At 33.7% G+C, this 26,452-nt stretch overlaps 3 protein-coding genes across 3 annotated transcripts in view; 2 read left to right on the plus strand and 1 right to left on the minus strand.

Annotated features, from left to right (window-relative positions):
- Positions 1-6,079: 6,079 nt before the first annotated feature.
- On the minus strand, positions 6,080-9,047 carry LOC125051723 (trypsin, alkaline B-like). Its single transcript, XM_047652246.1, has 4 exons — positions 8,960-9,047; positions 8,366-8,540; positions 7,158-7,416; positions 6,080-6,425 (listed from the first exon to the last, which is right to left on the minus strand). Exons 1-4 carry the CDS (start codon positions 8,994-8,996, stop codon positions 6,123-6,125), a joined length of 774 nt encoding a protein of 257 aa, XP_047508202.1. The 5' UTR covers positions 8,997-9,047; the 3' UTR covers positions 6,080-6,122.
- A 4,125-nt stretch (positions 9,048-13,172) lies between these two features.
- LOC125051783 lies at positions 13,173-13,935 on the plus strand. The gene is made up of 2 exons (XM_047652341.1): positions 13,173-13,261; positions 13,632-13,935. The coding sequence occupies exons 1-2, from the start codon at positions 13,237-13,239 to the stop codon at positions 13,907-13,909; spliced, it is 303 nt and encodes a 100-aa protein (XP_047508297.1). The 5' UTR covers positions 13,173-13,236; the 3' UTR covers positions 13,910-13,935.
- Positions 13,936-17,356: 3,421 nt separating this feature from the next.
- The window catches only part of LOC125051613 (IDLSRF-like peptide), a 59,765-nt gene continuing 50,669 nt past the window's right edge, over positions 17,357-26,452 (plus strand). The window contains exon 1 of the mRNA XM_047652056.1: positions 17,357-17,510. The gene's annotated coding sequence lies outside the window, so the exon portion shown is untranslated. The remainder of the gene's footprint in view (positions 17,511-26,452) is intronic.

The raw sequence follows: 26,452 nt of genomic DNA on the forward strand, positions 1-26,452 counted from the left end.
ATTTAATTTTTTGTTTATTTTATTATATAGAAAGACTGAGAGATATGCTCGTTGTCGCCTTGCGAAGGTAGTACGGAATTTTGCTGTGGGGAGTACATTTGGTATACAGCGTTTGTTACTGCAAACCTCTGGGTTATAAGGGGTATGGACATGTTGTTTGGCTATTATATTAAAGACGAATAACTGTCTAACACTGAGGAGCTCACACTGTTTATATAAAAGTGTGGTTGAAAATCTGTAGGGTTTGAAAGTCATTACTTTTAGTAAAGATCTGTGGGCTCTTTCAAGCTGAATTAGATGTGACTTGCACGCTCCACCCCACACGCTCACGCAGTATCCAATAACCGATTTTACTAAGGCAAAGTAAACAGTGCGGAGTAGTTCAAATTCCGCGGCATAACGTAATTTTTTGAATGTCCAGATTAGTTTTCGCGTGCGTGCCGTTATAATCTCAATGTGAGGAAGCCAACTCAATTTATTATCTAATTCGATACCGAGGTATTTAATGGTATTGGATTTTGTTATATTAATGCAAGTACAATTGCGCTCAGAGACACATATGTGTATTTTAAGATTAATATCAGTCATATGGGAATTAATAGTTTGGAACTGAATATACGAAGTTTTAGAAATATTTAAAGTAAGTAAATTTTCCCTGAGCCATCTAGCCACCTTCTGCAGTCCGCTTTCGGCAATATTTTGTATCTCGGTCCAGGTGTCCCCATAAAAAACTATAGCCGTATCATCGGCATAGGTAAACAACCTGCAACTAGTTAGGGACATATTACATAGGTCGTTTATGTAAATAAGAAAAAGACTTGGACCAAGAATACTGCCTTGCGGAACTCCAAAAGTTACATTTGCGTCGGAACTAATATAATTATTAATCTTAACCCTTTGCACCCGACCACTAAGGAAATCTTTAAAAATAAGCAGGGCTGAGTCTCTTATTCCAATTCGCTCCAATTTGTCCACAAGTATAGGTATTGAGACGGTATCAAATGCCTTGGCAAGATCGAGGAAGACACCAAGGCACTTTTGATTCCTGTCAAGTTTTTCTGTGACAAACTCAATCAAGCTACCCACAGCGTCTTCTGTTGACATACCCATTCTGAAACCAAATTGTGAGCTGGACAGAATATTGTACCGATTTAAAAACTGTATTAACCTCACGTTAAGCATCTTTTCTAGGATTTTTGATAGTGCTGTAAGCACAGAAATCGGTCTGTAGTTTGCAACACAATCCCGTGCCCCACCCTTGTGAACAGGAGTAATGAGAGACCTTTTAAAGACTTTTGGAAAGCAGCCTTCCCTAAAACATGTCTGAAACAAGATAGTAAGCGGCGATACAATGACATGTCTTACCATTTTTAGAAATCGAGCTGGTATAGAGTCCCAACCAGTGGCACAATCATTTTTTAAGCTTAAGATGAGAGATTCCACCTCAACCTCATCTGGTGGCATTAGTACGAAGGAGTTAGTCAAGCAATTAGATCTTGTACATATGTAGTTATACTTACACCCTGTAAGTTTTTCAGCTAGCTCTCTACCAACATTAGAAAAATAACTATTTATGTCCTCAACCGCATCCAATGCGTTACAATTCCTAATTAACTCATCGGCAGAAGATTTTTTACTTGAACTATCGGTGACATATTTTATTGCAGCCCAGGTTTCTTTATTTGATTTTGCACTTTTTAATAAGAATTTATCGTGTTCGCGCTTCAATTTTCTAAGTAATGAGCAACAAAAATTCCTGTACCTTTTATAGGTTATTTTAAGAATTTCATTTTGGGGGTCCCCTTTTAAATTAAGATGCAGTTTATCCCGGTGACGGATACAGCGAAGTAGGCCCGGAGTCATCCAGGGCTTAAGAGATTTTTTGCGCCTGGGTACACGGACTTTTTCAGTGTTAGCTTTAATAGCAGATGACAGAATTTCAACAAATCGAGTCGCAGCAGACTCGGCGTCTTGCTTGTTAGTCATAAAAGTAAAATCAGCCAATTCAACATATTTTATAGCTTCACTAAAATTTACTCTTTCAACAATGGAAGGGCACTGAGTATTAGTCCGTTTACTGTTAAGGGATAGATTTATTAGAATAGAGTCGTGATCAGTTACGGTGGAATTTATAACTATAACACTAGTTTGTAAAACAGTTTTAACCATTACATGATCGAGACAATTGCTTAATCGTGTTGGATATGTGTGGCCTGGCAGAAAACCCAATTCGCTGGTTAAATTTAAGTAAGAGTTACTGTTTCTGTCACCGTTTCCAGGTTTTATATCGATATTTATATCACCTATTAAAAATATATTCTTAGATTTTATAGATTTAACAATATCATTCAAAGCATTCAAAAAGCGCTCAGTGTAGTAAAAGGATGGTGATCTATAAATAGCTAAAAGTACAATATCTGGTACTATTTTAGCTAGCAGAAAGTTAGCATCTTTAGGATTAGGTTCTTCAATTTCGCAATTTATATTTTGTTTAGCATAAATTATAATACCGTCATTTTGATTTAAGCATTTTTTTGTGAAATAAGAATTATAATCCTTGAGACTGGGTATGGGTTTATTATCGTTTAACCAGCATTCAGTTAAAATTATTATATCTGGATCAAAGTACAGACGAGCTATATGGGCCAAGAATGCATCAATATTTTTGTAAACGCTACGGATATTTTGTGTTATAATTTTTAGGGAGTTTCCTGATTTTTTTACTAAATCATTACAATTATTTATATCACAACTGTAGGCAGTTGCCACTGTTATATTATCAATATCATTATTTATATTATCAATAAATCTAGCCATTTGTAAAATATTAAGCTTTTTGTCGCAGCTACTCGTGTCTGAGAAATGCTGACATTTTTACAAAGATAAGATCTCGATTTCAACATGATCACTAGACTAAGAATGTATAATTTTTTAGTTATGTAAAATACAATACAATGAACAGAGTATAAGTATGTATATAAAGTAAAACAATAATATAATATATAAAAAAATAAAATAATATCTATAAAAACAATAATTAAGTGCCGGATTTTCACAAACAGGAAAGTTATCGTAGGCCAGCGGAGTTTCCTGGGGGCCTCAAAGAGTCATTGTTTTAGACGAAGTTTATTTAAATCACCCTCACTATCAATTCTAATATGCCGTTTACCTTCATCTTGTCTCAGGTAGGTTCTTCCAAATGAGGTCCAGCAGAATTTATATCCATTTTCCTGAGCAAATGCACGAGCCAGATAATTTAATCGTTTTCCGCAGGGTGATAGACATTCTGAAATAAAAAATGGCTTTGCTGGTCCTTCCAAACTTAAGTGTGCCGTGTTCAATTTGTTAGCAGAATTCATTTTGTTAAATTTGCGTGCCTTTTCAATAATACCATCTTTCAATATAACGCTGCCCAATTCCACAATAATTGCTCCATGTCCAGTTTTACTTTTTGTACGATAAATATCCTTAATATCCTGTTTCTGTATGGGAAAATCAATAACATCTGCAGCTTTTGAAGCAATTTTACATAAACTATCCTTATTTTCACCGGTAATCTTAGGAATATTTCTTAGTTCAAGTTTAGTTGAGGCAGACGTTCGTTCCAGCGACTCGATTTTCTTTTCAAGCTGATCAATATACAGACGATCTTCATTCATCTGTTTTTCCAACTTCTCGTATTTAGCTTTCATATCTTCGTACTGCTTAGAGACAAAAGCAATGGAGTCTTTTATTTCTGTATTTTGTGTCAAGATTTCTCTCATGGAGGATTGCAAGGAGGTGAATTTACTTTCATTTTGAGAGTTTGCTTTAGCAAGCATATCCTTAATTTCGGTTATGAATTTTTTAATATAGGACTCATCCTGCTTGCGCCTCATAGTTACATTGCTTCGCTCCTCATTAGATAAATCTGGCGCGGAGCCCGAAAAAGAAGCTTTCGGCGCGTTCAACCTAGCTTCCTTTAAGTCTTCGGGAGTGGGGGTGCTGGGAGGTGTGCGCTTAAGAGGCATATTTCTGACAAAAGATGACACCAGAGTACACGAAAAAATAAACTTGGACCAGCCCCCTATAAATTTCCGCTACCCGCTATCGCTTATGAATTACGGCAACTTACAAAGCTTGCGTATCGATGATGCGCGCAGACGGAGCGTACAACTTAAGCTGTCTCACAAGTGTTGTCCCGTTCGCACAGATGCACTTACTGCAACGCAACTCATGCGCTCCTGGTACACACCTTAATTTATTCGCACGGAATTTATTTTTAATTTGATTTTTAAGTTATAAAACAAATAGAATGCACACGTCTAAACGCTTCCGCGGTCCAGGGGGGAGAGAAATATTATGATATGAACCTCCACTAAGAAATCACATCCTTTAACGGGTAGTGAATTAGCCAGGCTACCAGGAATATTATCACTATTATTCCCGTTTAGAATTATTACCGGCAGAAGAATATATGCTTTTTTTTCAATTGAATTGTTGGGATACTTTATAATATATAATTTTTGTAAGAATACGTTATTCATAATTTAATTTCAAAAGGGTGTTACGTATTGAAAAACATACAAAACTTGAAACTATAATGTATAAATAACGTTTTTGTGTCAGCTATTTTATGTTCGTATTAAATCATTTTCACTCTCTCCCATGATAAATATTATAGAATTCCACATTATAAGATTATGAACTACAAATATAAAGAAACATAACAAACACGTGTTAATCTAAAAAACACAAATCATATGTTAGGAAAGGAAAGAAAGGAAAATTTAATATTATTTTTAATTAAATTTAGAATATTACAATGAAATTACTGTCATTCTGTTGTTGAAAATTGTGTAGTGAACAAATGTAAAATACACTGAACATAAACATGGACCCTTTTACTCCCCAAGAACGTGGAATAATCGTGTCAATGTTCTTACGGAATAATTCATCAGTGGTAAAAACACAACGTGAACACTCTTCCACATCTTCGCGCACAGCATCGATATTTTCAACTGAACGGCCTGTTCTTGGTCTCCCAGACTTAGGTCTATCCAATGTTGAGCCAGTTGCTTCAAGGCGTGTGGCAAAGCATCGGATTGTGCGACCAATCGGAGCCGGAGTGCCGGACGGTGGAGAAATCGTCGACGAAATTCACGTTGTGTTTTTGTCACTGATGAATTTAGATTAAATAATTTAAATTAACAAAAACCTGTCGAAACATGTAGTTTTAGACTCCGCCCTTATCCGAAACTATCCGAAAGTTGTGAAAAGGATACGGTTACGGATATATATATTTATTTCGGATATCCGATTTTCTCTTCGATAAACATAAGCATGTCTTGAGTTTAAGCCGCTTATCAAAATAAATAACAGGTTTAACAGGTTCAGTGAAACTTCTCTAGATAGCATTAAACTTAGACGTAAATGTGCTTAGACTTCTGTCAATGAAAACAATGTTATATTCTTATTTAATTCTCAAAATCGCCTATAATATAAGCCTGAAATAGTTATTGAAAGTTTTGTTCTTATTACTGTTGTGTAACTTTGCAATTAATTAAAATAATAAGAGACCCGTAGGCCCGTCTCACCAACGTTGAACTTTCCTAATCTCCAATCGGAATCTCATGGTTTTCTGTTAAGCAATTTCACATTACGTCTTGACCAGCGGAGGGAGTTTGTAGTTTATTGTTTATCAGAATGCCAAATCGTAAAATGACTGCTTCACGACTGATTTGAGTGCGAGCGCCGCTGCGATTGGCTGATTCTGGTAAAAAATACATTTCATCATTTATTTTCATTTTCCACATAATATTCAATATGTTATGACTATTTTTAAATAAACTAAAACAATGTAGGTAATGCAATATTCAAGACTGGCTGCGTCAGACAAATGAAAATAAGGCCTATATTATATTCAAATTAACCGAAAATTATTTTTTGATTTTGCTTGTAGGATCAAATATTATTGAGATAAAAAAATATGAAATCATCGACGTTAAGAGAATAAATCAATAAATAAATAAAAATCTGTTTATTCATTTTAAGTACTTATGCATTACAATGTGTAAGATTTGGGAAATGAAAAAAACTCTGAAATAATATATAATTTATTTATAAAATAACTAAGAGTTACTTTAGCGAGCGTTTTGAATGATCCAGTTAGTGTATGATGAGACTTTGGTACTAATGCCAGGGTAACGTGCATTTGCGCATCCATGTCCCCAGGAAACAATACCGACGATGACTTTTCCAGCGTATAATGGACCACCAGAGTCTCTCTGACAGGCATCACGGCCTCCAATGTCTAACAGACCAGCACAGATCATGTTGGGTGAGACATTAGCGCCTGGTAATTGATTGTAGCGGTCAGTGCAGAGGGAGTTGTTGACTTTGTATATTTCCACGTGACGGAGGATCCTTGATGGACTCCCACCTGGCTGAAATCGAATATATTAGCACTTTACGTTTTTGAACTTGCCCCCTTTCAAAAAACCGAAGCGTTTACTGTAGAATTAGACGTCTATATTTTTATGACCTATTGTATCAACCTGCAATATTTAGTTGTCACAGATGAAGCAGCAGGAGAAATATCTTTAATTATTTCGCCTAGTAATCTATATATATAAAAATGAAACCCGTTTTCCGTTGTCACGACATCACATGAAAACGGCTTGACCGATTTGGCCAATTATTTTTTTATAATATTCTTTGAAGTACGAGGATGGTTCTTACGGAGAGAAAAATTAAAAAAGTTGAGTGAAAAAGTCTAAAAACAAAACTTTTCTATATTCCCATACATAATATTCGTAATAATACTTAAGTCAATTTGAACTTTAATACTATATCATAAAGTTCAAGTGTTAGTGGAGGGGTTCCGGGAAGGTAAATTTTTATTTTTTGACATAATGTATTTGTTGTCTTATCAACTTTCTTATTTTTATCTTAGCTAGACCGGTGTCCCGAATAGCAGAATAAGTATTAAAAAAAAATAAAGAATCGACTGTTAGGCGGTACGATGTTCGCCTGACGACTCTGCCGCGTGTACTCGTATAATACTCAAAACCGTCAATACTCAATGACAGTCGGCACTTCTACTTAATTGAAAAATCATTTAATTTAAACTACGTCTTAGTATTCTGGTGTAAAAAAAATGTCAATGATTTACTTACAGTAGTGTTTCCCCATCCTGCGTGAACTACGGGGGTATTGTCAGGAAGAACGTAACCCTGTGGCACAATGGTTCCCCTCTGGATCGATGGACTCCAGACCAGGGGAGTAGCCAGTTTTACAACATTGATGTCAGCGTCATAGGTTGCGATTACACCGTACTCGGGATGATTTCTCTCAAAATCTACGTAGTGGATAAATCCACCTTCGTTACGGTAGGTGGATCCCGCTCTGATACGTCTGTGCTCTGGTCTGTATGTCCTAAATATATATTAAATGGTTTAAATAGGTTCACAATAGATCCAACCATAAAGTATGTATGAATCACTCACCCATGATTGAATAATTCACTAATTATGGAAATGTTGAATTTTTTGTGTTATTTATTTTAATGATTTATTTTGTGACTGTATTTAGTAGTATTAGTTGTATCGGATCAGCTTCGTATTCGGATCATATATTTTTATGGGAAGTGATAACCGCCGCCGGTGGACACCTGCAATGCCGGGGGCTAGCAGGTGTGTTGACGTCCTATCAGGGAATGTTACGCTCTTTTCTTAAAGGCCCCTAAGTCTTATCGGTTTTGCAAATACCTCTACTGGGCGCTGGTTCCACAAAGTTAAAATATTATTTATAACTAACTAAACTTTACTAGCCTTTATATATCTAGCGGTGACGATGTCTTTACCGCTAGGTTTATTTAAATCAATGTCCTGCCAACTTTCAAATATTATACTAGAATAGAACAAACGCATATTGCTAATACTCGGAACAAACGCAGGCAGCAATTTCCCCGTACTAGACTATCTAAGTAATGTAATAAAATCCCAGAGGCTCTTTTATTTCTGCCTTTTAATAAATTTAAGAAATGTATTAAATAAAAGCTGTGTTAAAAGGCTTACCATAAAGTTAACGATTATCTAGTTGATAAAAGGGCCTGGGACTAGTGCTGGACAGGCTACTTCTAATTAATATTTGAGATATTTGTTGATAAATGTTGTTTGCTATAGTCATTTTGTATGATGATTTGCTATTTTAAAAGAGTACCTAACTTTAAAGAGAGTTTTTTACGTCGGCGTTTTCTCTCGGCCTACACCCTCTGTCTTCTTTGCCGATGAGTAGGGATGTCTACCGATTCAAATTTAATGACGTGGAATAAGTGATACCTGTATCTTGACTTAATAATAAACGAATAAATATGAATTCATACCATCCCTCAAAACAGTGCGCAGCTGATATAACCCAGTCTCGTAAAATAATATTGGCTCCACACCCTTGGTTCCAGTTGCCTGAATGGTACATCTCTACTTGTACTATGTACGGATAATTTTCAATTGTTGTCTCTTCTCCCCCAATAATCCGGTTGGATCTGGCGAGAGCACTTCCTAAAGTAGATAAAATTGTTTATGTGTAGATATTAAGTCCCCTACGAGTCCGATTTAAAATTCCCAATTACATATTTAAGTAACGTTAAGTTCGAAATCAATCCATACAAACTATTAAAGTTTTATTAAAAGAACCCCATACCATGGAAGCTCAATTATATTTACAGCCTTTAGAAATTCTTGAAAAACTATCACATAATAATCAATAATGACGGATGGTAAAGAATTTATGGTAATGTTAAAACCATGAGGAAATAAGGTGAAACGCAACCACTACTACTTTTTATTAAAATTAGTTTTGATGCCTTTAACGGTATAAATAACTTATTTGTAACCTCTGATAAATAAAGCGATATTCCTCATTTATACAACACCAATTACCAAAGTTGTTTAACACAATATAGATAACAAAATATTACCTGCAAAAAGCAGAACCACAAACGGAAGAAGTGACATATTGAAAATTATTTCTTCAACAATGAACAGATAGGAGGTATCGATGGTTATTTAAAGAGGCATACAAATAATTAATCTCTTGATTGTAGTAGTAAATTATCTATCTTATCTTATTTGTGTGTGATAATTTATACCTTATAGATAAAAATTTAAGGATTTAATTAAATATTTTTTTATTAATCTAGTGTGAGGTAATATGATATGATAATTATAAAAGTAGTTAGTTTAATCTTTACAGCTTTTTTATTAAAGAATTTTCATAATAAAAAAAACAAGTAATAGAAAATGCACAGCTGATATAACCATGCTACTTAACGATAAGGAAACCATCTTCTAATCATTGTATGCCCGGAGCCACCCCTGTAACCATTTTCAACAAAGTCTTGTGTGGAAATTACACAAATAACACAACTTTAATATTGCTTTTTGGGAGAAGGGGAAATGTAGGACAAAATGAATTGTTGTCATTTATTGATAAATTAAAATCACTTAATGTAGAGAATATTGTCTTGCATACATTTCCTTACATCAAAGGTGCACCAAAGGAAAATAAAATTAGATATAAGTTAAATATGCTATTGCACAATTCATTGACTACTAACAATATACAATTAAATTGTGACTTAGGTACACTACCTAATTTAATGGACATAAATTGTATATTTAAAAATAAGTATGTATTGACAAAGGATAGGTTCCGCCTACCTAATTATTATTTACAACAGATAGCTACTATGCTATCTTACTTTTTATTTACAACTAAAGCTAAACATTTAGCTTTTCAGACAACTGCTTCTATTGAGCAGCTAGCTTTTGAGACAACTGCTTCTATTGAGCAGCTTAGCTTAAGAGAATGTAGTGATACTTGCAGTAGCACTTCATTAAGTATTAATAATTTAAATTAGATAGTGTGACAATAGAGGCAAACTCTAGCAATAATTTAGTACAACTCAGCTCAACACAAACATGTAATATTACTAACAACAACTGTTTAAACTTGATGCATCAAAACATGCAAGGTATGTTGGGCAAAGAATTAGAATTGGAGTTGTTTTTAAAATCAAATAAAATTGATGTCCTATGCATTACCGAACATTGGCTTAGAGAATGCCAAATCATCTTTAACTTTGATCAGCACCAAGTTGCAAGTTCGTTTTGCAGATTGTCGGCGATTCATGGGGGCTCTTTGATTATTGTTAATAAAAATTTAAAGTATAAAGAGCGTAATGACATCGTGTGTCTGTCTGTAGAACACTCTTTGGAGGTAGCCTGTATAGAGATTGAGAATTGCATTATTTTAAGTGTTTATAGACCACCAAGTGCATCTTACGATTTTTTTGAAGCAAAGTTGGAGGAAATTTTGTGTAAAGTTAGTTTTAAGAACAATAAGTATATTATTGTATGTGGTGACTTCAATATAAATTTATTAGAAAATACCTCCATTAGTAAAAAATTCAATCTGTTATTAAAATCTTACAATCTTGTTAACTTGTTTCTTGAGCCCACTAGAATTACAAGCTCCACTGCTACATGTATAGATAATGTATTTACAGATGCAGAGGCAATGCAAACCTCAATTACAACTGATCTTAGCTCAGATCATTGTGGACAGTTAGTGGCGCTAAAATGTAAAGTGGTGAAACAAGTAAATAAGAGCAGTGTGTTTGTTCCAGTAAATAAAAAGCGAATGGTGAGATTTAGACATAATATAGGTAAACACCTACCTTTATTACCGGTAGGTACTACCGTTGATATACAATACAACAATCTAAGTGATTGTATTAATAAAGAGTTCAACACCATCTTTACCCCAAAGAAAGTCTCTCATTCGCAGTGTAAATCGTTTAGTGATTGGGCGACAGCGGGAATTTATAAAAGTAGACAACGGTTGTATGACCTTTACGCTGAAAAGTCATACAATCATAATGAAGAATTTATTCTTTATGTTCGAAATTATTCGAAATTATTTAAGAAAGTTTGTTACGCGGCCAAGTCCTTAAATATTAAAAACAAGATTAAAAATAGTAGCAATAAAACTAAAATGACTTGGAAGATAATTGATAGTGAAACTGGAAGAGTCAGGGATCGCAATCAAGACATCGAACTATGTGTCGATAACACTATAATCAAATCTAACGAAGAGATAGCGATTGTTTTTGATAAGTACTTTTCTGACATTCCAATTTCGACTACAAAGTCTCTTCAATCATCTCCCGCCCTCGCTGAATCGCTGCTCAAAGATAATGTAAACGAGTGCAAGGTCAGTTTTACATTCCGACCCATTGGTGCCGACGATATAGTGAGGATATTTAGAACCATAGATATAAAGAACACTACCGATCTTTGGGGTATTTCTGTAAAAATAATTAGTAGCATAATTGATGTAATTGCTCCCCATCTAGCTATAATTTTCAACAATTGTATTAAAAGTGGCGAGTTTCCCGATCTAATGAAACATAGTAAAGTCATTCCATTATTTAAAGCAGGTAGTATGTCCGACCCCAGTAACTTTAGACCAATTTCCGTACTACCTACTTGTAGTAAAATATTTGAAAAAATTATATTAAATCAACTGGTAAGTCATTTTAACGTAAACAAATTATTACATAATAATCAGTTCGGTTTTACCAAGGGTCGCTCGACAGCCGATGCCGGTGTTGAGTTATATAGATATATAATTAAGGCTTGGGAGGAGTCGCATGACGCTTTAGGTGTTTTCTGCGACTTATCCAAAGCATTTGATTGTGTCCAACACGAGACCTTAATCGGGAAACTCCGCCATTATGGCATCAAGAATACCGCACTGAATCTTCTGACTTCCTATTTACACGGAAGAACTCAGAAGGTTGAAGTGAATGGTAAGAGGTCCTCTGGGTCGGCAGTAGATATGGGGGTACCACAGGGCTCAATTCTTGGCCCTTTCCTCTTTCTTGTTTATATAAATGATCTACCTTTCATGGTAGAGAGAAAACATCAGATAGTTTTGTTTGCTGATGACACGTCCTTGATTTTTAAAATCAAACGACAAATAACAAATTTTGACGATGTGAACAATGCTCTGTCTTCGATTGTCCATTGGTTTAGTATGAATAACCTTCTACTTAATGCAAAAAAGACAAAATGCATTAAATTTTGTGCAAAAAATTCAAGGATTATGGATACTAGACCAATTATAAACGGTGAGGAATTGAATCTGGATGATACAACTGTATTTCTCGGAATCACCATGGATTCAAAACTTCAGTGGTCCCCTCATATTAACGGATTGGCGAAGAGACTTAGTTCTGCAGCCTACGCGGTTAAAAAAATTCGCTCTCTAACTGATGTCGATACAGCTAGACTTGTTTATTTTAGTTACTTTCATAGCTTAATGACTTATGGCTTATTATTATGGGGTCATGCTGCTGATGTCGAAACTATTTTCATCCTGCAGAAGAGGGCTATTCGTGCAATCTATAATTTAAAATGTAGGGAATCTCTTAGAGATAAATTCAAGGAAATTAATATACTTACCTTTCCCTCGCAATATATTTATGAAAATATTATGTATGTATACAAAAATAGTGATAAGTTTACTAGAATAGAACATACGCACAATGTTAATACACGGAACAAACGCAGGCTGCAATTTCCCCGTACTAGACTATCTAAAGTTAGTAATTCTTTTTTGGGGAAAGGGATACTCTTCTTTAATAAAATCCCAGAAGCTCTTTTATCACTGCCTTTCAATAAATTTAAGAAATGTATTAAAGAAAAGCTGTGTAAAAAGGCTTACTATAAAGTCAACGATTATCTAATTGATAAAAGGGCCTGGGACTAGTGCTAGACAGGCTACTTCTAATTAATTTGCGATATTTGTTATAAATAAGTGTTGTTTGATGATTTGCTGTTTTAAAAGAGTACCGAGAGTTTTTTACGCCGGCTTTTTCTCTCGGCCTACACCCTCTGTCTTCTTTGCCGATGAGTAGGGATGCCTTCAAATTTAATGACGTGGAATAAGTGATACATGTATCTTACGTTCCATAATAAACATATTTTATTTATTTTTTTTTTATTGATCGTATATTATTTTAGTCATTGTAATGTGCCATATTAGGCTTACAATAGCCTGGATTTTATCCGGGACTCAAATCAATACATTCCCGTGTTTGGTACGACTACGCATGCGCAAACATTAGTTTTGACAGACCGCAATTCGCGTCTGTACGAAATCATAACAGGTAACATTAAAACAATAAAAATGGCACCGGAAAAGGAACTAAGAGGTATTTGAGTGTTTTCCCTTTTTTAATATAATATTCTCGTAATACAATGTTGCTGTTATTCCATTTTAATTGTTTGCGGTGAATTTTGTTGAGTGAATACAATAATTTACAAACCAGTGAGAAATTTCAAGTGATCAAGTGTATTTTATTCTTAATATCGGATTACTCGATATTATTTTTATCCCTGCATTACGTTTGTTTTCAAAAAAGATTGATTAGTTATTACTATATGCACCTTTTATAAATATTCTTCTAAGTCTCCTGTCAAACGCTCATAGATGAAGAAACCTAGTCCATATACAGTAGAATCACAATTATTATGGTATGTGATTTATTATTACAGTATATTTACAAAAAATATTGGTTACAGAGTCAGAAGATGTCATGGAATCAATAGATGAATTAAAAGAGCGATTATCTTCTATGAAACGTATGATGGAAGAAAGGAAAGCAGCTGGTTCTGGAACAAAAGAGCTCTTCCAGGGTCACGCGCCAAGTTTAGAAGGAACTAACATGATAGATGGCGGTTTTCTTAGTTTTGTGTTCGGTGGATCTCTTGTGGTGATTCTTAGCGTATCGTTTTATGCCTTTTATAACCTTTACCATGCAGTTTTAAAGAAATTCCCATCGCCGCATACGGAATTGTAAATATTAATAAAGCATTTGATAAGTTATATTATGTCTTTTATTAAAAGTAAATAGTTTATTATCTCCGTAATAATTGAAAGAGCAAAAAGCATATTATGATAATTAATAAAGTTGATTTTTATTGCATAATTTTTTGTCTTATTATGAGTCACATTTTATGGAACATGCCGAAAGTATACATGTTCATACATTATAAAATAACGTTTATTTATTATTGTACTATATTTATAAAATAATTTGATATATAATTGACATTAGTTATGTTTCTATTATATACATATTACAATTATAACGAATTTGTTACTTCATATATCATCACCTAATCTTACCAATATATAGGTTGATTTTAGGAAATATTTTGTGTAGCCTTGTTTGTGTGTATGTACATTAATAATTGTAAAATATCATAATGCATATCTTAATATCTTGTGTGCACTGTTTTTAATAAAGTACGTTTTCGTCTCTTTCCGTCAAATTGTGTTTACGCTGTAACGAATAGAGACAAACTAGTTGAAATGGTGAAATTAGACTGATTTTTATAATAAATATGGGTTATAACACGACGCTACGACCAAACTAATGCAGAAACCGCGGAATACACTACGTTTATCTATAAATTATATTATTTATTTCAAGTATTATGTAATAGAGAAAGAGAGGGCTTGATAAAATAGAAGTCAAACACTCAACGAAACTAGATTACTGTTTTATTTCCACAATTTGGTAAAATAAACTTAAAAATCGACACTGCGGTTGCCAGAACAGTCGGTTCCCATTTTATCAGTACCTATTTTGAAGGTACGCAATGTAGCTGCATATCAGTAATTTTACGTACAATAAGACACTTCTTACAAAAATTTTATCTCTTTATAGATACCGGCAAACTTCTTGAGCATTAAACAAGGGAGTAGGGGGAAGTTTGCGCAGCGCGGGACACAAACGTCAACTGATTTACCAATCACGCAATTGACACGTCACTCTCCCGCCACCGCGCAGAAAAGTGATACCTAAAAAACGCTTCTGCGCAGGCAAGGACATTTGTTCAAGATGTTTGCCTGTATCTGTACACTTCGTTACCTTATACAAAAACATCCATATAAAAACAGGTACATAAGTAATTAGACAATGGGCGACACTAAATACATACATTAGATCTTATTGTTACTCTGGATACAGTTGGCGTTCTAGGCATTTTGTTTTACATATTTCTTAAAATAAGAGTTTTTCTTACTTTGTTTTGTTACCATTTCACGGAGTCACAACATGTATATAGTTTCAGCTGCTAGTATGTCATATTGTCAGAATTGGATAATATTTCAGAATAATGATTTACTTTCTTAAGTACGTGAGTAAATATTGTATGTTGGAGATAATAAAATAAGGGCACCCGATGTCATTTATTTTATTAGAAAGGCAACACCACGCCATATCTCATACATCTTATTGGTCAACTTCAATGTGTAAATCAGTCAGTAGTGCATTGGATTGATCATTGACTATAAATTGCTCTCTGATCTTATTTTATTTAAAAATGAATATGACAGACAGCGTTTACCACATGGTTAATAACAATTACTTTAAATCTACCTATCAAGATGATATTCTTTAAATAAAATTAGATTTATTCTAACACTAGCGACGCGCCCCGGCTTAACCGGCAACCATGGCCCATAACCTCTGAATCATTCTAAATATTCTTCTAAGTCACAACATAAATAGTCACCAAATAAAACTGTCTTCCTAATAAACATCTCTTTGTCCTTGGTGCGACAGACAGTCCCTTGTGCAGAGGCTGTACCAGCGCAGAGGGAACCACCAACGTAGTCCTGGAATGCGTGGCTGTGGCTTCCTAACGAACAGAAATCCTCGGAGCAGGTCGCTCCGTGAAGCTTGCGAAGTTCCCAAGAAACGTCTAAGCTTCTGGAAAGAGACTGGCTTAATTAGCCAGGACTTTATGCACAATGGACCGAATGGGCGTCCAAGTGCGGAAACTGAGTGCACACTCAATACATACATACATCGTCCTTTATATATAAACCTCCGTATTAATTGTATTTTGACCTAGTAAAAACTTTTTAGCGACTTAAGACTTTATCGCTTTCGAACGATCTCTTCCAGGCAACGACTGTGAGAAAAGAAAAAAAAATGTATTAAATTAGATGAGGTAGGCAAGAAGTGCAAAATACATATTACATATAGTTATTAAAAAAAAAAGAAAGTAAACAGGAACAAAAACAAACTAAACTAATAAAGGATACATGAAAAATAAAAAGTAAAAAGTGCACATGAATCATAATAATTTCATTTAAGATCAGTCTCACGTCAGTTAGTAGTTAGTACGAAAGTTAGGGATACGATGTGGACAGGTAATGTTTGTACAGAAGAAATTTAAAGGACGATAAAGAAGGAGCTAAGCGAATAGGGACGGGAAGTGAATTCCATAGCCTAACTTCAGAGACCTTAAAGGACTCGCCAAGAAAGGAGGAGGTATGAGATGGGATTTCAAGGATATAGTTTTCGGAAGAGCGTAAGCTATAGTTACTCCCAAAAATTTGAATATAATATTCTAATAGTACAAAAGATATTTTAATTCAATCTCAAAGCTAACAGAATTTAAAAACAACAACTTCAAATTATGAAAAAGTTACTAACGTCGTTATAACGATATCATCATATTTATAAAGTCGAATAGTTATCGCGAAATTTAAACTCGGCAGTAATATTAAACTTCAACAGCTAAATGTTTCTGCTGAGTTAACCAGTAAATTAGGTATAAGGTTAGTTAAAGCTGTTAGTTAAACTTCAGTAAAGAGGTTTTACTTTATAGAGACAAATACATAACATGACTTTTCTTCTTTGACTTTAATATTCTTAAATTAACAACTGTTTTAAAATATCTATTGTCAGATAGAAATATTGCTCGCTCATTATATTTTTTACACCGAATTTAACGTCGTCACTCCCTGTGACCTGACCTACAAAATACGTTATTATAATAATGCTCGACAAATCGAATTTGAGATACCTTCAGATTAATCAACAAGTCTGATATGGAAAAGCTTTTTCTTTTAAATTACCCGAACACTGTCCAAATGCATAGAGTTACTCATGTCTTATACAAAATGCAATTTGCAAATAATTATTCATCATCAGCTCTAGACAGAAGATGAGTAGATGCTTCCAATGGGACGTCACTCCACATGACAGCACCACAGAAAAAATTCGCTCATAGCCTTAGGGCTAATTGCAAATAACCGCAGAAAAAAAATCATCATTCGTCAATCAATCATCTCACATATTATACAAAACTATGGTTTAATGCCAAACCTTGGTTTATATCACAAATTTGACAGAAACTGTAAAATTTAAATGGTGTTGAGCCATGACGTCATGATGACACTAAGAAGTGACATTCCCATTCCAAAAGCCCGACCCTCGAAAATTGCCCGCGTAACAGGTAGAGCTACAATAAGCTTTAATTTCAGGCGTTCAGAGCTTTCGAAGCTTTCAGTCAAGCTAACACCCCTGTAGCGCGCGGACGTGACTTTCTTATTTGAATGTGTCAGAAAAGACAATTGTGAACCAGCCGGCAAAATAAACAGTAAGTCATTTAAAACGTTAATCTAAATTATAATTGGATATTTAAATTTATTTATTTAATTTTCGAACAAAGGAACTGTTGCTTGTAATCAACAAGTTAGGTTTCTGCCTTGCGATGTAACAAAGGGACGACGAATATGGTTACATATTGTGAAATGTTGGTATTTAGTAACATATGAAGTAACTATATAATATGGCGTGACAAACCCCATAATTTACCGAAACGTGACACTCTTTTTGGGAGGACTCTTTTTCTTTTTTAATGAAATCGGTTATTTTAAATTATATTTATTTAATATTGTAGCTTAATTATAAAATAAATCTCTTATAGATCTTATAGATCTCAACTGTCTATTTGTTAATTTTTGGTTCGGAAAATTGAAAAGGATACACGTTTAAAAATACAGTTTTCTTAGATTTTTAGATTTATAAAATTAAATTTTTTGTTATAATGAATTACAACTCGTAACTAACATTTGCCCGTTATTGCGTATAATTTGCACACAATTACATTGATATAATAGACTTCATTATATTTTCCTTAAAATTTTATGAGAATATAAAAAAACATTCTAAGTATGCTTTAGTTACTATGCAAGCCTCACTTCTTCAATTTGTATATTACGTTTTATTGTAATGCCACTCTGTTATAATAGCCCGGGCCCATATTTATGACAATGTTTAGGAACTAAACTAAGCTTGCATTGTCACGGGTTAAACGAAGAAATGTTATGCGCTGTATAGGTATTCAATAAAAAGATAACACGGCCAGTTCAAAATCCGTTTCGATGGGCATATTACATAAGGCATAGCGCGGTCCGTCTCGTGTACGTGTTTTTGAGATTGATTGACATTTAGCCGTTGCCATGTTAAATTTGAGTATCTACTTCAACTGAAATCAATTGGCTTCCAAACCATTAAAGCAATACCAGCCTTGCGATTCTGTTACTCACTTTAGAACTCACTGGCATTCTGCTAAGGAGGGAGCTTGTTGTTTATGCCAAAAAGTAAAATGACTGCTTCACGACTGATTTGAGCACGACCGCCGCTGTGAAAACCGCTGTGAGAGTTCGAAAAGTGAGTTACAGAATCGCAAGGCTGTGATGGGAGTTAGTTTAGCAAAAATGTTGTAACATTATTTTTAAAATTATCAATCATTTAAAAGTTTGCAAAACTAGATTAGATTACCTTTAAATTTTAGAACAAGAACTTTATTACATTAAAATTTGACACTTCTTATCTACCAATGTAAGTACCACACATTCAAATATGTAAGCTATGATTTGGTACCTATTATTGTTTAATCATTATTTTCCATCATATGATTAGGTAATATATAGAACCTACTCTACAGATGACCAGATACTCAAATATGCCGAGAAACCCCCTAAAGCGACAGAAGTAGATTAAAATACTCCTTTTGACGTTGTCTACACTAATATTATAAAGAGGAAAACTTTGTTTGTTTGTTTGTTTGATTGTAATGAATAGGCTCATAAACTACTGGACCGATTTTAAAAATTCTTTCATCATTCGAAAGCTACATTATCCACGAGTAATATAGGCTATATTTAATTTTGAACAAAATAGGGTTCCGTAAGATATTAGGGTTTTTCGGACACAAGGTGTAAAAAATCAACCAAAAAAGTTACTTATTTTGCGTACCCTGCCTAAACTATTAAAGATAGAACCATAAAATGTTCTAAGTAATTGTAGATCTTATAAATATCTACAAAAAAGTCCGCGACACACTATACCTATCTATGTCGAGTGAGGCACAATAACCATAAATGATATAATGACGTGGCAAAACGGCGTTTGCTGGATCAGCTAGTTATAAATACACATACAACAGTATCATTAAAATAAAGAACCTGTAGGAAGAAATATTTTTTACCTAACTGGTTTAAGTTCATTTTCGAAGCAGTGAAAATTCTTTTTTCAACTGCTATTGAGTCGTATTTTGCATTCAACCCCCATAGAATGTGTAATTAGCATTTTTTAGGTCAAGGTGCGGTGAATACCCACTTTTACATAAACAGTCGCTTTTAAATTCTTCCTTCACTTGTTTACTTGACTACCAACCCAGCTTCGTGCGGCTGGACATTTTTGGTCATATTTTGGATAAAGTAAGCCTATGAGATACTAATTAATGTTCTTGAGATTCTAATGAATTAATGATGTCAGAACTTTTGAAATCTATCCAGTATTTTTTTCAGTTTATTACAAACATTCAGAAATACAAATCATTACTACTTTTTTTTTTATTTCAAGAAGTTTTTTGACGTGACAACGTCTTATAAATCGATGGAGCCGGCTGCACGCACGAAAAAACATGACTCATGCGGCGTTACCTCGCTCTGAGGCGTTCCATTTAAGGCTTGAAGTGTAAGCGAGAGCGCGAAGCGACAGAGAGGCACAATCGTACTCCGCGCTCTTCAGCGTTCGACATCTGTCTCTCTCCTACTTGAGTGAGCGATTCGTGACGTTGTCACGTTCAACTATCATCAGTAAACCGATTTTTTAGTCAGTGTTATTGCCAAATGAGAATTAGTTATAACACGAACAGAATCAGTTATGCTACCTAAAATACGTCATTACAAATAAGGATTAAATAAAGATTTTGTTTAAATAATTAAATAAAAACTATTTTATGTTTATCAATATATTAACTTAATAAATTAAGCATTTGGACTCTTTCTTTAAAAGCCAAACAAAAGACTTCTTCTTTGGGCTTTGCATTGATAAACAGTAATAGTTTTCTTTTCAATAGAATATCTTTTACCGTATCTAATTCTGGTCTTTAACACAGTTAAATAAAAATGATCAAATAGTTAATTCTAATAGTTGATTTTTCTGAAGACTCTAGTAGATCGTTGCGTTAGTAGTTAAATAAAACAAATTATTTTTACTTTCACGACGATTAAATTACAGTATATATATTATGTATATGGTACATCATATTAACGTAAATTATGTAATTTAATCACGCAAAACAATTTTAAATTATAAAATTCATGTAACACATCTATTTTAAAAACTCACGCGATGTAGGTACAAATTTTTTTTGTTTATTGTCCAAATTAAAAATTATTAGAAACATTAAAACAATTTCTTACAAATTTCTTTAAATTATTTCAAGTTACACAATTAACTACCTCAGTGTTGTGATAATTCATGATTTCATCTAATGACCAATATAACCTGTCTTAATACGTTAGTTACCTCACTTTTAAAAACTCACGGTGTTCAGTGAAGTATATTTTATCTCTTTCAAAATTTTACGGGCGAGATGCGGCCCTCACACTCTCAGGACTTCTGCCACTGAAATTCTGAGGCTGCGCTTATGTTTGTAATCAGGAAAGTAGGAACTTTTGAAGAACTGAATGACGTTAGTATTGAAGTCAGAACACTCTTTACGGAAATCGTACTACACCTGGGAAATGTTAAGAGGGGACAGAAAGAAGCCGCCCGGAGGAAATGGCCAGTCCAGCCTACTCAATAGCTTACTGACTAGCTAGAGATACACTAGGTGTAGGCTGTAGCTAGGAAAAAGATAGGGGAAGCACGAGAGATAGGCAAGAATCTAGTTTATTGGAATAAAGTGCATGTGGGCCTCCCAGTTACCGAAATAACGAGTAAGCCAAGGAGGCAATTAAACGAATACACGAAAACAATGACAAAATATTTAATTCGCGGATGAACAAAGAAGCAGCACTTGAAAATCTAATAAAAGAAGGTTCACGATTGATTAATTACGTGAAGAGCATAATTAGCGCCTTAATTTCTGAACCCTTTTATATTTAATAAAACCTTTAAAGGTTGTGGTGCGCACTAGACCTATAATAATTTATTCAGGGCACGACTAAATGTATTTTAGCGTATATTCGTGATTCACTCAAATGGTTTTTTTTAATAATGTTTTGTAATGTTTATTTTGGTAAATGGGTTGTGTGAGTACTTGGATGAGCAATGTTTTGTTTTAGCTGTATTTATCGTTGGTCGTGGAGTCTATAATTTGTAGGTATATTAGCTACTAAAAAGGTAGGCCAAGTAAAATTGACGGCGAAAAGAAGTTCCCGGGGGCAGCTAGTTTATAATAAGGTAAAGACTAAAATACAAATTTCTTTTATAGATTTTTATTAAATCATAAAAATATTTAAATAATAAAAAACTATAAACTTGAATCATAATATCAAATAGTTATATATCAACTTAATGGGCTAGACACTTTTTTAAATGTGTACTACCCGCGTAAACGAAAGGCAATTTTCTATCTGGAAATTGCTTAGGTAGGTACATGTATTTTGTTAAAATTATCCGAAATGTTGAATGAATACCTACAAATAGTAATATATACTGTAAATGAGAAATACATAAATATGACGCCAGTATCGTTAAGTTTATTACGTGTTACTTTAGTATTCTCTCTATATACGTCTAATGGATGGTTTATTTACTCTAGAGAGGAATATTATATGGAGGAAGTGTGCTTATGTATTATAGCAGTATTTGGTTGTTTTGAACTTTGACCTTTAATCGTTTTTCAGTCAGCGCAAGTGTATTTTGGATAAGAAACAACATTTATTCTTTTTAGTTAAATAAGTAATTTTTGTTCTTTATCGGATAAAGTAAATTTTATTCATTTTCAAATTTCCCATTTACAAAAAAAAATTGCGCATTTAATAGGGATTCTGAAAAGAGTCACATGACCATGAGTCGCTCTAATATCTTTCTGCGCCAAAACTTGTAATACAGGGTCACTTTTCAGTAGAGTATTTTTTTTTCACAGTGGGGTCCGAAGTAAACAAAAAGTTTTGATATGAAAAAAATTTATATCGTATAACTTAATATTATGTTTATTATTATCGAATTTTAATTAGAATTAGTAAAAAAAAGTCAATTTTTTTATAAAACGCAAAATAAATTAAAACTTTGCAGGGGTTGAGCTTAGAGACCAGCCGTAGAACAATTTTTTGCAGCTGATGACCTCATCTATCCCCTATTTGCGTTTGATCCACGACTTTTTGGCCACCCTGTATATTGAGGCGACTTTTCTGTTCTATTACACGGTACTACTAATTTGAATGGTGAAGATTTTTTTCTCTATATCTCGGTCCAGAAGTTTTCGTTTCGTAAAAAGATTAAACATAGATATACATATAACAATGTTTAAAATATTTAGTACCTACTATTAAATAATTATACAATGAGTCATAATACGTTTATATCTTCCTGTGAAGGCTAGTGAAGGGTAAAATTGCCTATCAAGAGTGGTTAAACAACACAAAGGGTATTAAAATCGATAATTTTACATAGCTACACCGCCCACGCCATACTATATCTAATTTTTCATATGAACAAGTTACGTCATATAAAACATGGGAACTACTATAAAATAGTTATATGACTGGCAATTATTTGGATGTTTATATGAATAAAATTATATTTTTACTACTAATGAATTAATTATTTTAATTAGGTACGGCTTTCATGTGTGAGATCGTAGGTTCGATCCCATTTAACACTCGGCATGCCTTAGACTCAAAACGTCAACAGCCGGCCAGCAATGGAAATTTGAGTCCCAGAGCTAAAAGGTTGTTGTAGCACTAGTCATGTTCAGGGACGGTTGTTGGAGGAATGTTCAAATAAATGAAACACTTTGTTTGAAGCTTCGTTACATGACTTACTACTAGTTTCTTTTTCTTAAAACTATTAAATTCCATTTTTTTAAAAACCTACTGATCCAGTTGAAAGTACGATAAAAAATCCTTTATTATTTTAAAACCTTATCATGGTTTATTTCATTCATCAAAACATAACGAAATGAAACGTAAAATCGTTTCGTTGTCACATTATTTTATTATGTGCAGAGATTTAACTAGGGACCTAAGTTTTGTAATAAAGCCTTGGATGAAAACTTTTAACAAGTTTTAGCTTTCCGTAGTTTAACCTTAAGATTTCAAAAGTTCTGTTCACTTTATAAAAAGTACCGCATATAATCTAATTTTAAACTTTCTGAACTTTACGTGATAGACTGTTTTATTATTGTATTTTTAAACTACCTTTAGTTAGAGCAACAATCGCATTTGGATTGTATAACGTCTATCCTATACCACTAACGTTTTGTTTCGGTTGTATCTCTAAAAAGCGTATTTGACTATTTTGTTTTATGGAAAAGTCAATGACTTACTGTGATTTATACGGCTGATGTTTTGAATAAAAAAAGTGGACGTTTTTTTATCATTCGTGATCTCAGCATCCTATTATAACATCTCATTATATTCGTAGATAAATAAAAATAAAAGATACTGGAACATATAATATAGTATGTAAGTAAAGTAAAACAAAAGAAGCCTCCGGGTCTTTTGTCTAATGGGTTTCAATACTTTGCAATATTCCGATTCATGTTATAAAAATCATTTTACTTAGGATACAATAATATCAATATTGTTCACAATACAGTTTCCCAAAACAATCCTGAAACTACTAAATGGCTCAGCGCAGAGAAAGTAAAAGAAAATCCATTATGAAACTCCAACATATCCCAGGTTTTCCATACATTAATATTTATAAGGGCGTGAACTAAGAGTTTTTGAATAACTGACTTTTTGCGCGATGTATTATATTTATTTCTAACTAGCTGGCCTGGTGAACATCGTACCGCCTAACAGTCGATTCTTTATTTTTTTTAAATACTTATTCTGCTATTCAGGACACCGGTCTAGCTAGTAAGATAAAAAAAAGAAAGTTGATAAGACAACAAATAAATTATGTCAAAAATAAAAATTTACCTTCCCGGAACCCCACCACTAACATTTGAACTTTATGTTATGGTATTAAAGTTAAAATTGATTTTTAAGTATTGTTTCGAATATTTTGTATGGGAATATAGAAAAGTGTTGTTTTTAGACTTTTTCACTCAAGTTTTTTAATTTTTCTCTCCGTAAAAACCATCCTCGTACTTCAAGGAATATTATTAAAAAAAATTCAGACAAATCGGTCAAGCCGTTTTCATGTTATGTCGTGACAACGGAAAACGGGTTTCATTTTTATATATATAGATGACTAGCCGTTTCGCGCCCGCTTTGCTGGGCGAAATAAATAAATTTTTTTTTCATATTTTTATTATTCTTCTTTTTAACTTCCCGCTAAGAAAATTGAAATATTTCGAAAATCGAGTTTTTAACAGATGTTGACGTTTTGCGGTTCTAGGAAGCCTCTTTTGTTTTTATTAGCGGGAAAAATTTTCATAAAAGTAAAACAGAAATAAAAAAATGAAGGAACGTTGGAATTAAAAAAATAAATAGCCATAAACCATCTTGGAAAAATTTCGCATCGAATGGTGGTAGTTTCATGTCGATACGATCAGTGGTTTAAGCGTGAAAGAGCCTCAAACGAACACCATTTTCTTTTTATATATATAGATTACTGAGAGGATACATATTAAAAAGTTTATATTAGCAACTTAGACAAAAATATATAATATATATGTGAAAATTAATACACTCAATCTTACTAAATACGTATCCAGCAAAAATTTTTATCTTGTGATTTTCTCGGAAGTGAAATAATGGCTTCAAATGCACTTTCCGGAAAATTTTAAAGCTTCCGAAGCAGCCATTAGCTTTCATTCTCTTTAATTTACCGAGAACGAATGAGAATTTTTCAAACTGCTACTGTAAAATGCAATTTAAACTTAATGCATTTGCTAAAAAGACATTTTAACTGAATTTTTAATAGTTATTTTCAGTTTTGAATATAAAGCTCAAACTACAGCAAAAACAACAAGGTAAGGCAACAACGAACACTATAAAACTATGTATCGCAGGGAGTCGAACTTGGAATTTAGATGTCGTTTATCCAGCTATATTAACCATTTTACCAAGAGGAGGTACAATACATAAATAATATAGGTTCCACGGCCACATTACGTTTCTAAAAGCCATTATAGTCAAAACTAGCAAATAAATTCTTTATACAGGTTTGACTGACTTCATGTTTCTAAGTGATCCAAAACTGCAGGCAACAATACAAAATTCGAAACAGTCCTCACATAGTAATTAAAAGTTCAGTTATTGCAAATACCTGGTGAATTGAAAATTTGCCCATAGCTGAGCTGGCAATCTGAAAATGTGCAAGCATTGCAACTCTATAAAGCACAAATTCGGCCCCACATGGAGTACTGTTCCACTTGACTGTATTCAACGAAGAGCGATTGGAATCGTCGGCGACCAGTAACTTACCAAGCGGCTCTAACCCTTGGCGTAGCGTAGAGATGTGGGCCTTTCTTTATCTTCTACTGCATGTACCATGGAGAAATTTGAGAGGATTAATACCTGCAAATGAGATTCATCATCAGACATCGAGGCAGAATACGAAATTCCACCCGTATCATCTGGACGTCCGTCGTTCCACAACTGAGTGTTTTCTAAGGCACGCAAGCGGCAACGCGCCCTGGAATCTGGAACTTATAGGCGCTATCTGGAACCAGCTGCCCACTGAACCAACTCGACGTAGGGTCCTTCAAGTAAAGTGCGTACCAATTCTTAAAAGCACTTGCTTTCTGGGCGGCGGTACCCTACCCATTGGCCTCTGGTGTTCTAAAAAAAACCTTGCGGGTTTGGATTCATGAACTAAAATATGATCAATAATATTCGGTTAATTTCACACTAGTGCTAACTTGTGAATTAAATATAGCTAAGGCGTTATGACAAAGTTTTGCCACAGCAATTACTGGGAAACAGCTGAATGTACCGAACGAGCAATCAGTGAACAATTGAGCCCTCATATACAGAGACGTGATGTGTTTTAGATCGCTTATATCGATCCACAATCCAATATCCCTCTGAACAAAACATATGTAGGTGAAATATTTATGTACAAGGCCATATAAGGTATAGAAATATTTGATTGGCGTTCGATTTGAGTTCGTTTTTGTAT

The sequence above is a fragment of the Pieris napi genome, chromosome 8 (genome assembly GCF_905475465.1).
Source record: "Pieris napi chromosome 8, ilPieNapi1.2, whole genome shotgun sequence".
Classification (NCBI taxonomy): domain Eukaryota; kingdom Metazoa; phylum Arthropoda; class Insecta; order Lepidoptera; family Pieridae; genus Pieris; species Pieris napi.